The sequence below is a fragment of the Anopheles cruzii genome, chromosome X, assembly GCF_943734635.1.
Source record: "Anopheles cruzii chromosome X, idAnoCruzAS_RS32_06, whole genome shotgun sequence".
Taxonomy (NCBI): Eukaryota; Metazoa; Arthropoda; class Insecta; order Diptera; family Culicidae; genus Anopheles; species Anopheles cruzii.
This window is the reverse complement of record NC_069143.1, coordinates 3,006,538-3,019,510: the sequence shown is the minus strand read 5'-3', so window position 1 is coordinate 3,019,510 and position 12,973 is coordinate 3,006,538. Positions and strand designations below refer to the sequence as shown.

Genomic DNA, 12,973 nt, shown 5'->3' with positions numbered 1-12,973 from the left:
CCCGGCATTAATAGCTAATAGCTAAATGTTGGCAGACCACATTTGAGCAATAGAACTCAGATGATGAACTGTTGTTAAGTGGGACTGCAATTAAATGAAACAGAACCGTACTTACGAGGAAATTGGGAGCTTATTTCGCGCAATTATTGCGAATAAAAAGTTGAGGAGTTGATGATTATGCGCATGAACGATGATAACAGTGAACAGAACATTTTTATGAATTGGTGGGTTAGAATTGATTATGGCAATGGAGATATAAGAAAAGAATCAAACAACGACGCAACGTTTCTGAATTCCGTAACAGATCCTTTTTGTTCAACGGACAAGCGGTGGCGTGCTATAGCTGAACGTACTCAATGTTATTACCGGTGGGTAACAAAACTGCGTTAAGCTCGACTAAGCACCGCAGATCGATAGCCTATGTATGCTTTCTGGAAAATGCACCTCCGAACAGAAACGATTCTGGGCAGCAACAAGGTTTAGAAGTCTGTTAGCAATAAAGCAATAAAATTTAAAAGTCTTCGGAAAGGAAAGTAATCTACAACTCGTTGCTGTTTGAATAACTAAAATCCCTAGCCTCTGTGTTTGGCATTGAAGAGTGATACGATACTACTCTTTCATTCCTTCACTAGCTTTGCTGCACTTTGGCATATTCTCGAAGTAACGAAATATCTCATTCCCACTGACACGAGCAGCGTTCTAAGAACATCTTGGTCATCCCTTCCCAACGTCTTCATTCACTCAGAGCTCGTGTGTTGTATTGCTGGAATTGTTGCGGTCGTGCCGACCGGGCCCGTGTATTGAAGCATCGTACGACGGAGCAAACACGAGCAACACCAAAAGCGAAAAAGGGTTTGGCGCAGTACACCGCGTACCCTGATATGGGGGGAATGGTCTTCTGAAGATGAACATCTCGCGTGCGCTCCCGCCACTCCAAGCCATCCGCATTTCGAAGCTGCACACAGAATAGCGCTATAAAAACGAAGCCTCGGCATCAAGATGTTCACGTTAGCAGGCCAGGACCGCTCGGTGCTTGTGATGCCGGATAAGAGGAAGTATGCCTAGCGTGGCCCGCTTAGTTCGTTAAATCCTCCATCGCCATCCCAAATCGCATCTCGAGATTTATTCCAGCGCGCTACCCTACCAAACGGTTGCGGGGTGTTGCTACTACCATTTGCAACGGAACATTATTGTGTCGTTGGTAAAATATCCTTGAATTGTTTGCTGTTCTATTTTGAATTTGATTTTCAAATTGAATTCAACTTAAAGCGTTTTTCAATCGTTATTAGGCTATAGTCTTAGCTCATTTATGGACAATTTTATTGTTTCACCGTAGTAGAACTGCTGTGCTATCGGTGAAAAACATAGAGAAGTCATTTTCGAGAATTGAGACCAACCAAACCAAGCAAATAGCTTTACTGCACTTTCGCATATTCTCGAAGTAACGAGACACCCTATTTTCGCTGACACAGGTAGATTCGGAGAACATCTTGCGAATCCCTTCCCAACGGCTTGAATCAATCCCGGCTCTTGTGTTGTATTGCTCGAGTTGTTGCGGTCGTGCCGACCGAGCCCGTGCATTAAAGCATCGTACACGGGAGCAAACACGAGCAAACCAAAAGCGAAAAAGGGTTTGGCGCCGCGTACTCTGATTTAAGGGGAACGGTCTTCTGAATACGATCATCTCGCGTGCGCTCCCGCCACCGCAAACCATCCCCAATTCGAGGCTCTGCACACAGAATAGCGCTATAAAAACGAAGCACCGGCACCGAGGGTTTGTCATTCCGTCGAAAATCCAGCATCCGGCCGATCGAATCAAGAACGAGCGAGTAATATTACTCAACCCGTAGTGATTGCCACGGCATCAAAGCAGTAAGCCGAGCCTTTTCCGTTCATTAGTTCGCTGCAACACGAAGTGGTGCTGACTCTGTCAAGTATCATAATGGTGGCCAGAATGGCTTTTGAGTTGGCTGTTGCCGCCGTCGCTGCTTGCAGTATGTACGCGGTCCTGGTGCACGTAGAGGCCATGCCACAAGGCGCGGAGAAGTACGAACCGGTAAGTATCACATACCTTGCCCCATTCTTTCTCTTTGCTAAGCCAACTAAAGTTGGCAGTTATCAAACGTCGAAAAGCAGTATGGTAAGTTCGCAGTCGTCGTGTGGAATACCATCCATGGAGTTGCTCTAAGCTGTTACGGATTGGTACCTATTGTCCATTGGTACCAAATTGTTAAAAGAGCATATGGTTACCTCGCTGTGTCTTACTCACTTTTGCTTTTCGGGAAAAACTGTTTCACTGAACGGAATTTTATCAGAAATATTGGCGTTGGTTTGGCATTGGCGTTAGTTTACGAAAAGCACAAAACACCAACGGTGAAGTACCGTGCCGATACAGCGCGAAATAAATGTTTCGTTTTAGCATAATCTTCTTTTAATTTCACGTTTTTTTCTTCTCGTTTTTCTGTCTTCCAACAGTACGAGTACAAGTACGAGGTGAAGGACCCTGAAAAGAAACTATTTTTCGACAAAAATGAAGCTGGCGATATGGCGGGCAAGGTGTGGCCCGCCCCTGTTACGGTACTCCGGATGAACGTACCGTTTTCTGATTGCATGTTTTTCTTTTTGTCTTCACAAAATCGTAGGTCACGGGACGATATTCGGTGTGGCTGCCAGACGGACGGCTCATGACGATCAAGTATATCGTCGATAAGGAGGGTGGCTTCCAACCTGAAGTGGATTTTCAGGACAATGCGAATCCGTTATCGGGATGATGCGGGAAATGGCGACGACGCTCAATGAGAAACAGAAAGATGCAGCAAAATGGTATCACATCATAGCGTAGAATAACCGGACGGTGTGGAAGCGTAGCACTTCGCCAAATGTTACAGCCTGTGTGATAATGATATGCGTATGTGTGTTCTTGGGTGCTTTTCGGCTGCGGTGGTGTCTGTGATCATCGTTCTAGTAACTTCGATTTTTCCAGGCAGAGTTGAGTTGAGTTGATTAAATACAGTTAAGAGTTGTATCTAACACTAACACGTGTATGTCGGCAATCTGTTTGAGAACACATACTTTATTGTCAAGCGGCAATGCCTTTCTGTATTTCGTAAGAATTCTGATGTCCTACTATGTTTCTAAATACGCCTATTTACCTCTGTCTTTCTCTTTCCGTACCTCCCCCCCTCTCTCACTCTCTACCTGTGTCGTTTCTTCTCTCACTTGTTGCGTATCTCTATTTTAACTGTATTTTCTCGCTTTCCCTTGGGTTCGAAACGCTCCAAGGGCTCCAAGGGTCATCTTCTTATTCGCTAGCGCGGAAGCAGGTAAAGTATTTAACAGTTATACTACGAAGACAGAAGACAGAAGTAGTTGAATCGGATTTGTGGCTGCGTTGTGTGTAAGTCGTTTACAACCACCTTCTACCATTCCAACTCTTCCGGAAGTCCACCTGGGTATTCCCCTGTCAGGCAGGCTGTACAGTGTCCGACCTGTTCCGGTTTTTTTGGCACCATGTTCAACTGGACTGCCTTTTTTAGGCCCTCGACGCTCAGGTATGCTAGGCTATCTGCCCCGAGGTACTCGGCCAGGTCTTCCGCGTGCAGCTTGTTCGCGATCAGCTCCCCGCGCGTCGGTATGTTGATCCCCATGTAGCACGGATAAAGCAGCGGCGGGCTTGCTATCCGGATGTGTACCTCGAGAGCGCCCGCATCGCGCAGCAACTTGATGATTGGTCCAATGGTGTTGCCCCGCACAATGGAATCGTCGACCAGTACCAAGCGTTTGCCAGCCACGTTCTCAGACAGCGCACCGAACTTCTTCGCCACACCCAGTTGCCTAAGGCGGGTTGACGGTTGAATGAAAGTACGCCCTACATAACGGTTTTTGCACAGCACTTCGGCAAAATTCATGTTTGTCTAAATCAGAAGATCATGATCATTAGCAGAATACCTTCGTCTCAGTTCCATCGTGGAACGCTCATGGGTATACTAACCTCCCGCGCGAAACCGTGAGCAGCAGCAGTTCCCGACTCTGGCACCGAGCTAACGATGTCCGCATCCACACCCGCCTCGCGAGCCAGCTGGCGCCCGCACTGTAGCCGCACCGAGTACACCATTTGTCCCTCGAATATGGAATCCGAGCGGGCGAAATACACATACTCGAAGATGCAGAAGGCATGCCGTCGGCTCTCCGGACAGTCGACGATGTCGATCGTTTTGGGACCGTCCCGCGTCAGTTCAACAATTTCACCGGGTTCCACCTCACGCACGTATCGAGCTCCGATCGACAAAAATCCACAGCTTTCGCTGGATATAACCCAACCTTCGGCCGGCAGTCGATCGACTTTCTCTAGCAAAGTAATGAAAACCAGATATACCATAAAAATATATTTTGAATGTTTGCTAAAAAAGGGCGCTCCTTTGAAAGGGGCTCTCAACCATACCATGACGATAGGCGCCGATAGTGAGTGGTACGATCTTGCCGATGCAGAGCGGCCGGTTGCCGTACGGATCACGAACGCCGTAGATCTTGTCCTTGAGCATTATCACGAGCGAGTAGGAAAGGGGGGCCAGCTTCATCAGGTGTTTGATGCGCGCTGGCCAGTCCGGCCCGTCCACCTCACCCTCGGGCGGATTCAGACAGAGCGCTTGGGTAATCAGCTCAGAGTCGCTGTGCGTGGAGAGGCCAACACCTCGCGACAGCACATCCTTTCGCAGACTCTCGCAGTTCACCAGCTCGCCATTATGCGCCACGGCCAGTGCGCCGTGGGCCGTATGGACGACAAACGGTTGGCAGTTGACCTCTTCGGAGGCGGCCGACGTAGAGTAGCGCGTGTGCCCGATGCCCAGACTGCCCCGCAGTTTCTTCATCGAGTCGTCCGTAAATATGTTGTTAATCATGCCCATGCCCTTGTGCACGTTGAAGTTGATCGCCTCCGGGCCACCCTCACTTGTCACGATGCCAGCCGATTCTTGGCCGCGGTGCTGCAGTGCCACCAGCCCGAGGCAGATGACCTGCGCGACGTCGATCTGCGTCGGCCAGTCGCCCGTTGCTATCGCCCCAAACACGCCGCACTCGTGCGTCAGCCCACTGCTGACCTCGCCTCGCCCGCTGCGCTTACCCATCGGCCGGCGGTGGTCCATACTTTCCATTCCATCGTCGCCGTGTGGTCGAGATAAGATTTCACTCGGCGGGAGATCAAGCTGGCGATTACTGTCGTGGCACGGTTCCGGGCCTGACTTGGCGGTGTTGAGTGACGAAATTGGTGCGGTTGTTGTTCCTGCTGCTAAGGGGTGATCCTGAGACGTTCGTTGCTGACTTGAACTGCCATCATCTTTTCCATCCATGACTGCGACGCCCCTTAAACGATGTGAAAGCATTCGTGTAAACAACACAGGACAGATTTCTTGTAACGACAACAACTGCTATGTAACGTGTATGAATATTTTGCCAATTCACAATAAATGTGGCTTCTTTCGACAAAAGCAAAGTATAAATGCTCGATCGCCTTCGTAGGGGCCAAATTGTATGAATTTCTTAATGTTTGATCGTTCCTCGTTCCCAGTCCCAGTCTCCGTGAACTCCGTTAATTGGCTGCGGTAACAGAGCGAGAAACGGTCAAGAAAGTAATAGCTAACCAGATTCATCAACGTGTTTCTAGGCGCTGCGTTATCACCGATGATGGAGCACAATCTTCGGAAGCCTTCCTCTGGTGATCAGCGATCGATTGTCTCTTTTCTTCAGCCAATCGCTTTTCCGACCCATGCTCATAATAGTTGCGCAACGTGACAAGAATCCCAAGAAACCTTCAATAGCGAGAGGGACTCTAATTCGTTCGAACTTCCAGTTTCTAGCATCGACGCCTAGAACATTGGCTGACAGCGAACGAAAAAAAAAACATAAATCAAGATGCCTTCGCTAGCAAACAAATGTGTACTTTCGAATGTTTCGAAGATTCGGATTGGAAAGACATAAACTCGTTCAAAATAAACGTGCCAGGCAGCACATAACCTCATAACTTCTAAGAACGCTTCCCACGCTGCTTGACGGGCGACAGCACCTTGTAGAATGTGCCATTGGAGTCACGTTTTTCTTTGCGAAAACATTGACAGTCGATCATCTTGTTTACCGATCAACTTACCGATACAACTGATGCCGTCCGTTGGTTCTAAGCGCACGACTGCTGGCGTTTCAATACCACGCTTGGTTGATTGGTGATTCGATAGCGATAAAAGTGGAATCGTTAAGGTTGGAAGATGTTGCTTGTACCTTCTTCGCACAATTGGAATCGCAAACGTTCTACGGGTAGAGGAATAGTTCTGCCGTTGCTGGTCGTCTTGAAATCAAAAGCCAGCTTCTGGTTCCTGCCCACCAGCACCCGACTGGGACGAGCTTCGGTCGAAGAAGTCGGTCTCACAAAAACTAATGGCTGAAAAACATGCCGATGATCGGCGCTAAGCACAGGAGTAAACAAGAGTGACCAAGGCACAACCACGTGAAAAACGGTTCGGCGGTCGACGTGAGGATTGTCTGCACTGCGTTTGACACACGATTCGGTCGATCGCGACCCAGCGAAATGAAAGACCACGCTGCGGCTATAATCTACAGCGCGTCAGTGGTAACTGATTTACAGTCATTCTCTTTTTCCATATTTAATACCCTGCATTCGTTGAGCATTGCCGCCGTCAGTGTGCGACGATCAGTATGTGTGTTCGGCACCACATGGGACACACGGGACGAAAGGGCAACTACCCCTTTCCACAGCTTTCCATGCGTTCATGTCTTCAGCTGAGTGTTTGCGTGACTGCTCGCGATCGCGCGCCGCCGATGAAACACCACCTGCACAGTGGCGGTAACATCTACACAAATTAAATGGTTAATGGATATATTGGTTCACTAAAAATATTTAGCGTGTTTATGGGCTAGCTTAGACTGCAACTGTAATTGTTGTACAGTTTGCATAAAAGATTTTACATACATATTTTTAAAGGAATATTACATATTACATATTTTTAGAAAAACACCTTAGGGAACTACAATTGTCTTATAAATGTGCATTAGCAACGACCCCCTAAGCTATTTATTTTTCCTACATTTTGGAGAACAAATCACTCAAAAATATGTTTACAACCGTTCATTTAACTTGCTTATTCATTAAACTAACTATCAATAAACTCAGAAATCTTATGTATTTCATATGCATTATCTTACAAATACAACCCAGTCCGTTCTTTAAAAAAAAAATTAATTATCTCACAAAATAATCCTTCCTCATTACAAAGAAATCGGCAACATATAGGTTAATTGGTTGGAATGCTACGTTTTGATGATGTTGATTGACAACACTTCTACTATACAAACCAGGAACGTTATAACAAGGACCCATTGCATATCATGTATCTCTGTTATGTGTATAAACAATGTAAATACAATATAGTTATACCATTTATAACATATAACATTTAATAAAAAGTTAAAAATTAGTCAAACCGCATCAGAGCATGTCGCTTTTTTTATTTATGGCAAATCTCCAGCCCACTGTGCGCCGGCGTCCGGAGTAACTTGTCCTTACACGTCCGTTTGGCCAATGATCGCACGTGTGCCTTACACCACACACACACACACACACACACACACACAGCCATTCTAGAGATTCTAGCGTGGCCGATCGTTCCAGCATCCGAAAGTATTCAAGGGCCGTGCGTGTGCGTGTGGGCGATCGTTGCGCCCCAGCTCATCAAAGTGATTAAGGGAGCCTAAATAAAAACGCAACTTGCCATCAGGAAGGTCACCCGGTAACGAGCACTCATACGGATCTAGTCCACCGAGGCGCCTGGGGTGGCACGGTAACCATCGGTTGTGAGGAGGAATGAAGCCCAATCGGATCGGCAAATGGCCACAAACGGTCAAACGGTGAAGTATTTCGAAGGCGCTTCTCAAAACTAAACTTGCGACTATCGGTCTTAGCTTGCGATTTATAACAGCAACTCAATGGGTAAATTGCTTTTATGGGTGATCGGAAAGAAGAACTTCTGTAGAACTTTGTTCTTCTGCACCAAGGACAATGTTAACCACTGATGCTTTCTGTTAAAGTAAAGTTGTAAAATTATAGCGACATCTTTTATCGGTCAACGAGATGGAGTTACATCTTTGCTACTAACAATTTCAGAACGAACCTAAACACGTCGCTCCTACATGCAACGATCACTCATAAACTCCAGTGACTCCAGTGACTTCGTTTAATGATTTTATTTAGAGTACAAAAAAAGCTTAAATTTATTTGACAGGGAACACTAGATAGACTAGCGAAGAAAAAATGCCTGAATCAAATGGTACAATTTAAAAATACGCTCTCTGAAACGTCAATTCTAGAAAAACCCACTATGCTGTAGTATAAATAATTATTTGCGTAAAGTTATGCGAAATGAACACTATAAGCACATACACTCTGTAATCCACATAAAAACACTGACCCACCCAAATTATTACAATCCGCTCGGTAAGCTCTTGTCGTTTGCCTTTGACGCCATGCATCTGTTTTTAAATTTAATCTGCATGTAACCAAGGAAACAAACCAGCAACAGTATAATGTTCGATGCGAACTATGACATCAGCCGCAAAACATGTGCGCCAAGCAATCTATATAAACAATATACGTTGTTACTCACGCATCGATTTGTGTTATCAACATTTTATTTATGCTACCACATGCCGGTTGAAATCAAAATATTTTGTTGTTATTCCACGTTCTAGCGGAGTTTGGTATTTTCAAGGCCTCAGCGTGTACCATATTTGTTTGTTACGCACCAATTGCGTTGACACCGTAAACAAAATAGTGCACTTAAGAAACAATATGCCTTCGTATTGGGCTAACCTAGTTCCGCCATTAACAGCCCGAAGGCTGCTAAGGATCTAACTGTTAAGCATAGGCAAGCACAGATGACGCACAGAGAACCCTGCAAGTAGTAGAAGCAACCCCTCAAATTAAAATTCAAAGTTAGGAGCTACGGTAATGTAATTCAATATAACAAACACCGCTATGCCCACCCACACAAAACTATGCTGAAACTGATGTTTGACTACCAACATGTGCCAAATTCCCCCATTTCGGAATTAAAGAATCCAAATTTTAATCAATGTGACTCCTGTGGCGGAAAGTATCCTATGACTTCTGCCTTTTCGCTAGGCCAAGACTGCACTTCGAGGCTGCGAGGAAAAATTTTTTGGTCGACTAAAAAAAGGGTCAAAAAGCAAAGAAGCGGCTACTGCGACTGAGACTGTGAAAAGACGTTGTAGGGTTATTGGAAAAATCGGGAAGAAGAAAATTGATGTTTTATTTGCATTTGTTGTTTCGTTGTATTGGCAGAAAGTGTCTTTGCTGGCAAACATACCGGGAATAAGGTTGTAAGAAGGATTAGTATAATTTACCATGAAACTATCGACGTGAGAAAAGAAACCCGTGTTCGTTCGCCGTCATGGACTACGGGAAACCATGGCAACTTCGGCATTTCTTTCAGTCGCCAGCCCAGTCATCAGCCCAGGTCGAAGAGGAAGATCAATGCAGGTGATAAGGCCCGCAGTGACGCTGGTCTGTGAGAAGGACTTCGAATGGAAAAACAACAACATGTTGCTACTTGATGATGCTGTGTTTTGTTTTGTTCGCGGAGTTCTCGCACCAGCAGACGCTTGGAAACTGTGGACTGCGTACTGCTCAGAGAGTACTAGCGATTGACCCCGAAATGGATTCCGTTTGCCTACTTATTCCGGTCGCTCAGTCCACTATCATCCGTTGAAAGAAGGAAGATTCCGTCCGTTAGGGTTAGGGTCAAACAGGGCCATCGCGGGCGTCTATACACTTGAAATAGTGGCAGATAGTGCGGGAGCGAAGGAATAAGGACGTTGTTTGGAAGTGACTATTCTACGTTTGAAAACGGGTACGGCCATAAAACGGTTGTGCCGTGTTGCACGTTTTTTGAAAAACCGCATGAAGAAGCTCCAGCGCTCCAGCACTAATACTACTACAGGAAAAACCGGAATCGAACGATCCGTCTCCCAGGCAGGCATAGGACTGTGTGTGCGATCGTGTCAACGCAATCGGGATGGACAGATAAGCACGCTGCTGGACGGAACATCAACGGGCCCTTCCACTGGCGTGTGCATGTGTGGATGGGGGCACCAACGATGAATGCTGCGATCGTTTGCGTCCAACTTCTACATTGAACGTGATCCACCGCACACCAGCATAGCTGTTTGGAGCGCCGGTACCGGCGCTATTTAGAGAGGCGTCATCGTCCCGCACTTGCCAGTGTATGCCGGGAAACCGAAAGACGAGAGTGATAAGTAGTGTGTGGTGTTCTTCGTTCAGATAGCCGAAAACAACATGGCAGCAACCAAGATTGCGGAAGGTGAGAAAAACCGATCTCGGCAGTCCCCGGCCGCTTCCAAGACAACGAAGTGAAAACCATAACCTACTGGCAACTACCAATTCGTGTTCGTAACCCTCGTCTGTATTGCGTGTGCTTACCAATTTCAGTCGGTGGCATTAAGGTCGGCAAGCTGTTGATTGAGGGCAAAACGAAGCAGGTGTACGATGTGCCAAGCCTTCCGGGTCACTCAATCTTGCTCAATAAGGACCGCATCACAGCCCACAATGGGGTGCGAGCGCACGAGCTCGAGGGCAAGGCAAAGATCTCCAACCAGACCAACGCGAAGGTGTTTACGTTGCTGAACCAAGCCAATCTCCAGACCGCGTTCGTCCGAATGGTTTCCGATACAGCGTTCTTGGCACGCCAGTGCGAAATGGTGCCGATCGAATGGGTTACGCGCCGGCTGGCAACCGGTTCGTACCTGAAGCGTAATCCGGGTGTCAGCGAAGGTCACCGTTTCGCTCCGGCCAAGGTCGAAACATTCTTCAAGGATGACGCGAACGACGATCCACAGTGGAGTGAAGAGCAGATCGTATCCGCCGGTTTCACCGTGAACGGGGTCAAAATCGGTAAGGCAGCGATGTCAATTACCAAATTCAACCGACCCCCCTCCCCCGCCCACCCCAACCTCTCCAACCCCCCATCAATCATCATCAAGGCGCCTGCACATTGATTGGACTGTAAACTAGCTGGTGCTGCTGTTACTGATTTCGACTCTTTGCAGGTCAAGATGAGGTTGACATAATGCGGCAAACGACGCGGCTCGTGTTCGAGATCCTGGAGAAAGCGTGGGCAACACGCGACTGTGCCTTAATTGACATGAAAATTGAGTTCGGTGTCGACACGGAAGGTCAACTGCTGGTGGCCGACGTTATTGATTCCGACTCCTGGCGTCTCTGGCCATCGGGCGACAAGCGGCTCATGGTAGACAAGCAGGTGTACCGCAATCTGGCCAGCGTCACCGCTGCGGATCTGGACGTTGTAAAGCGTAATTTTACCTGGGTTTCCGAACAACTCGACGCCATTACCGCTCCGAAGGATCATCTCGTCGTCATCCTGATGGGTAGCGCCTCCGATGCCGACCATTGTGAGCAGATTGCAAAGCACTGTCAGCGGCTCGGGTTGAACACGGAACAGCGCATCACTTCAGCGCACAAGGGCACGCAAACGACACTGCACATCGTCAGCGAGTACGAGAGTGTGCTGAACAAGCTGGTCTTTATAACGGTTGCCGGGCGTTCGAACGGTCTCGGGCCGGTGCTGTCGGGAAACACCAACTATCCGGTAATTAACTGCCCACCGGTGAAGGCCGAAAATGTCACGCAAGATGTTTGGTCGAGCCTAAACGTGCCATCCGGCCTCGGTTGCGTGACGGTGCTCTACCCGGAAGCGGCGGCTTTACATGCGGCACAGATCCTCGGAATGGAAAACTTTCTTGTCTGGAGCAAGCTGCGCGTAATGCAGCTCAAAAACTACGTAAGCTTGATCCGTGCCGATAAGAAAGTGAGAGGAGTGCACAGTGCCTAATCCGGCCGCAAATGTTTAACAATCACCTAAACAACTGCAATGCACCTGCATGATTTCGCTAATGTTAAATAAATAACAAACACCAAAAATACGAAACTATTTTTTATCGTAAAATACACACCACATTAGTCGTGAAAACGAATTTAAATGCACGGGCTCCGTTCGTGAGTGTTACCGATTCCTTACCTGAGGTTTTCAATAACATTTGAATCCTTGGAACCAATTTCCATTTACCGTTTCCTTTCGAGTTTACACGCGAGCTCCCATTCTAACGTAACATAAAATTCAGCATAATTTGGGTTGTTTTCGAGCAAATCGAACTAAATTCATCAGGTGGGAGTTTTGGGGAAGGAAAAATGTTCTGGTGATTGTTTCAAACCCCTCCCTACTTTTCCAAGGGAGTATCCCATACAGAACCTAAGTTGATTTCAGCAAAACACGGATAGTTTTCAAGCAATTTGAGCCAAATTCAGTCGGTGCAAGGGAAGCCGATCGGATACGTCACCGCTAAGCCCGATGGTCTGAAACGCCGGATAATCGAGAAATGAGGATAACATCAGGCGTGGCGACGCGCGCCGGAAGCAACTAGTTTAAATATAAAATGCAGCCATATCTATTCGTTGGCTAACATAGTTTGAAAAGTACGTTCTTCCTCTTTCAAACGCATCCAATTTCATGCAAATCAGCTAACAGATTAAAAAGTTATGTCCGTTCATGTGTTAGTAGATCTGTGTGACGTGTGTTAAAAAACGTAACCGAAGAAACAACGAGCCAATAGGGTGACCAGCCACCTGGAAGCTTAAGGAGCTTTTGTGCATTGCTGTAACTCGTCGCAGCTTTTCCAGAAATGCCATTCTCGAATCCGAACCATCGTTAGACATTGGTTTTGCTAGCCTTGAATGTAGAGTCAATGCGATAAACGCCGGCGCTAGTATCTGCAGGCGGGTACCGCGGCGTGTGGTGGTCCATCAGCGTGTGAAACCGTGATTAAAGCGTGAAATCCTGTCGCTTTGTCTGACTTT

General features: G+C 47.1%; 3 protein-coding genes across 4 annotated transcripts; 2 read left to right on the top strand and 1 right to left on the bottom strand.

Annotated features, from left to right (window-relative positions):
* The first annotated feature begins 1,804 nt into the window (after positions 1-1,804).
* Positions 1,805-3,025, top strand: LOC128271818 (pro-resilin-like). Its single transcript, XM_053009475.1, has 3 exons — positions 1,805-2,056; positions 2,476-2,556; positions 2,643-3,025. Exons 1-3 carry the CDS (start codon positions 1,943-1,945, stop codon positions 2,769-2,771), a joined length of 324 nt encoding a protein of 107 aa, XP_052865435.1. The 5' UTR covers positions 1,805-1,942; the 3' UTR covers positions 2,772-3,025.
* A 21-nt stretch (positions 3,026-3,046) lies between these two features.
* Positions 3,047-5,561, bottom strand: LOC128271795 (amidophosphoribosyltransferase-like). 2 transcript variants are annotated; one of them, XM_053009452.1, is made up of 3 exons: positions 4,437-5,561; positions 3,992-4,345; positions 3,047-3,914 (listed from the first exon to the last, which is right to left on the bottom strand). In XM_053009452.1, the coding sequence occupies exons 1-3, from the start codon at positions 5,376-5,378 to the stop codon at positions 3,420-3,422; spliced, it is 1,791 nt and encodes a 596-aa protein (XP_052865412.1). In that variant the 5' UTR covers positions 5,379-5,561; the 3' UTR covers positions 3,047-3,419. The 2 variants fall into 2 exon arrangements, with proteins under 2 accessions (XP_052865412.1, XP_052865403.1); XM_053009443.1 differs by having other exon boundaries at positions 3,992-4,347; positions 4,442-5,560.
* Positions 5,562-10,244: 4,683 nt separating this feature from the next.
* LOC128271809 (bifunctional phosphoribosylaminoimidazole carboxylase/phosphoribosylaminoimidazole succinocarboxamide synthetase) lies at positions 10,245-12,069 on the top strand. The gene is made up of 3 exons (XM_053009464.1): positions 10,245-10,403; positions 10,532-10,993; positions 11,149-12,069. The coding sequence occupies exons 1-3, from the start codon at positions 10,379-10,381 to the stop codon at positions 11,949-11,951; spliced, it is 1,290 nt and encodes a 429-aa protein (XP_052865424.1). The 5' UTR covers positions 10,245-10,378; the 3' UTR covers positions 11,952-12,069.
* Positions 12,070-12,973: the final 904 nt, after the last annotated feature.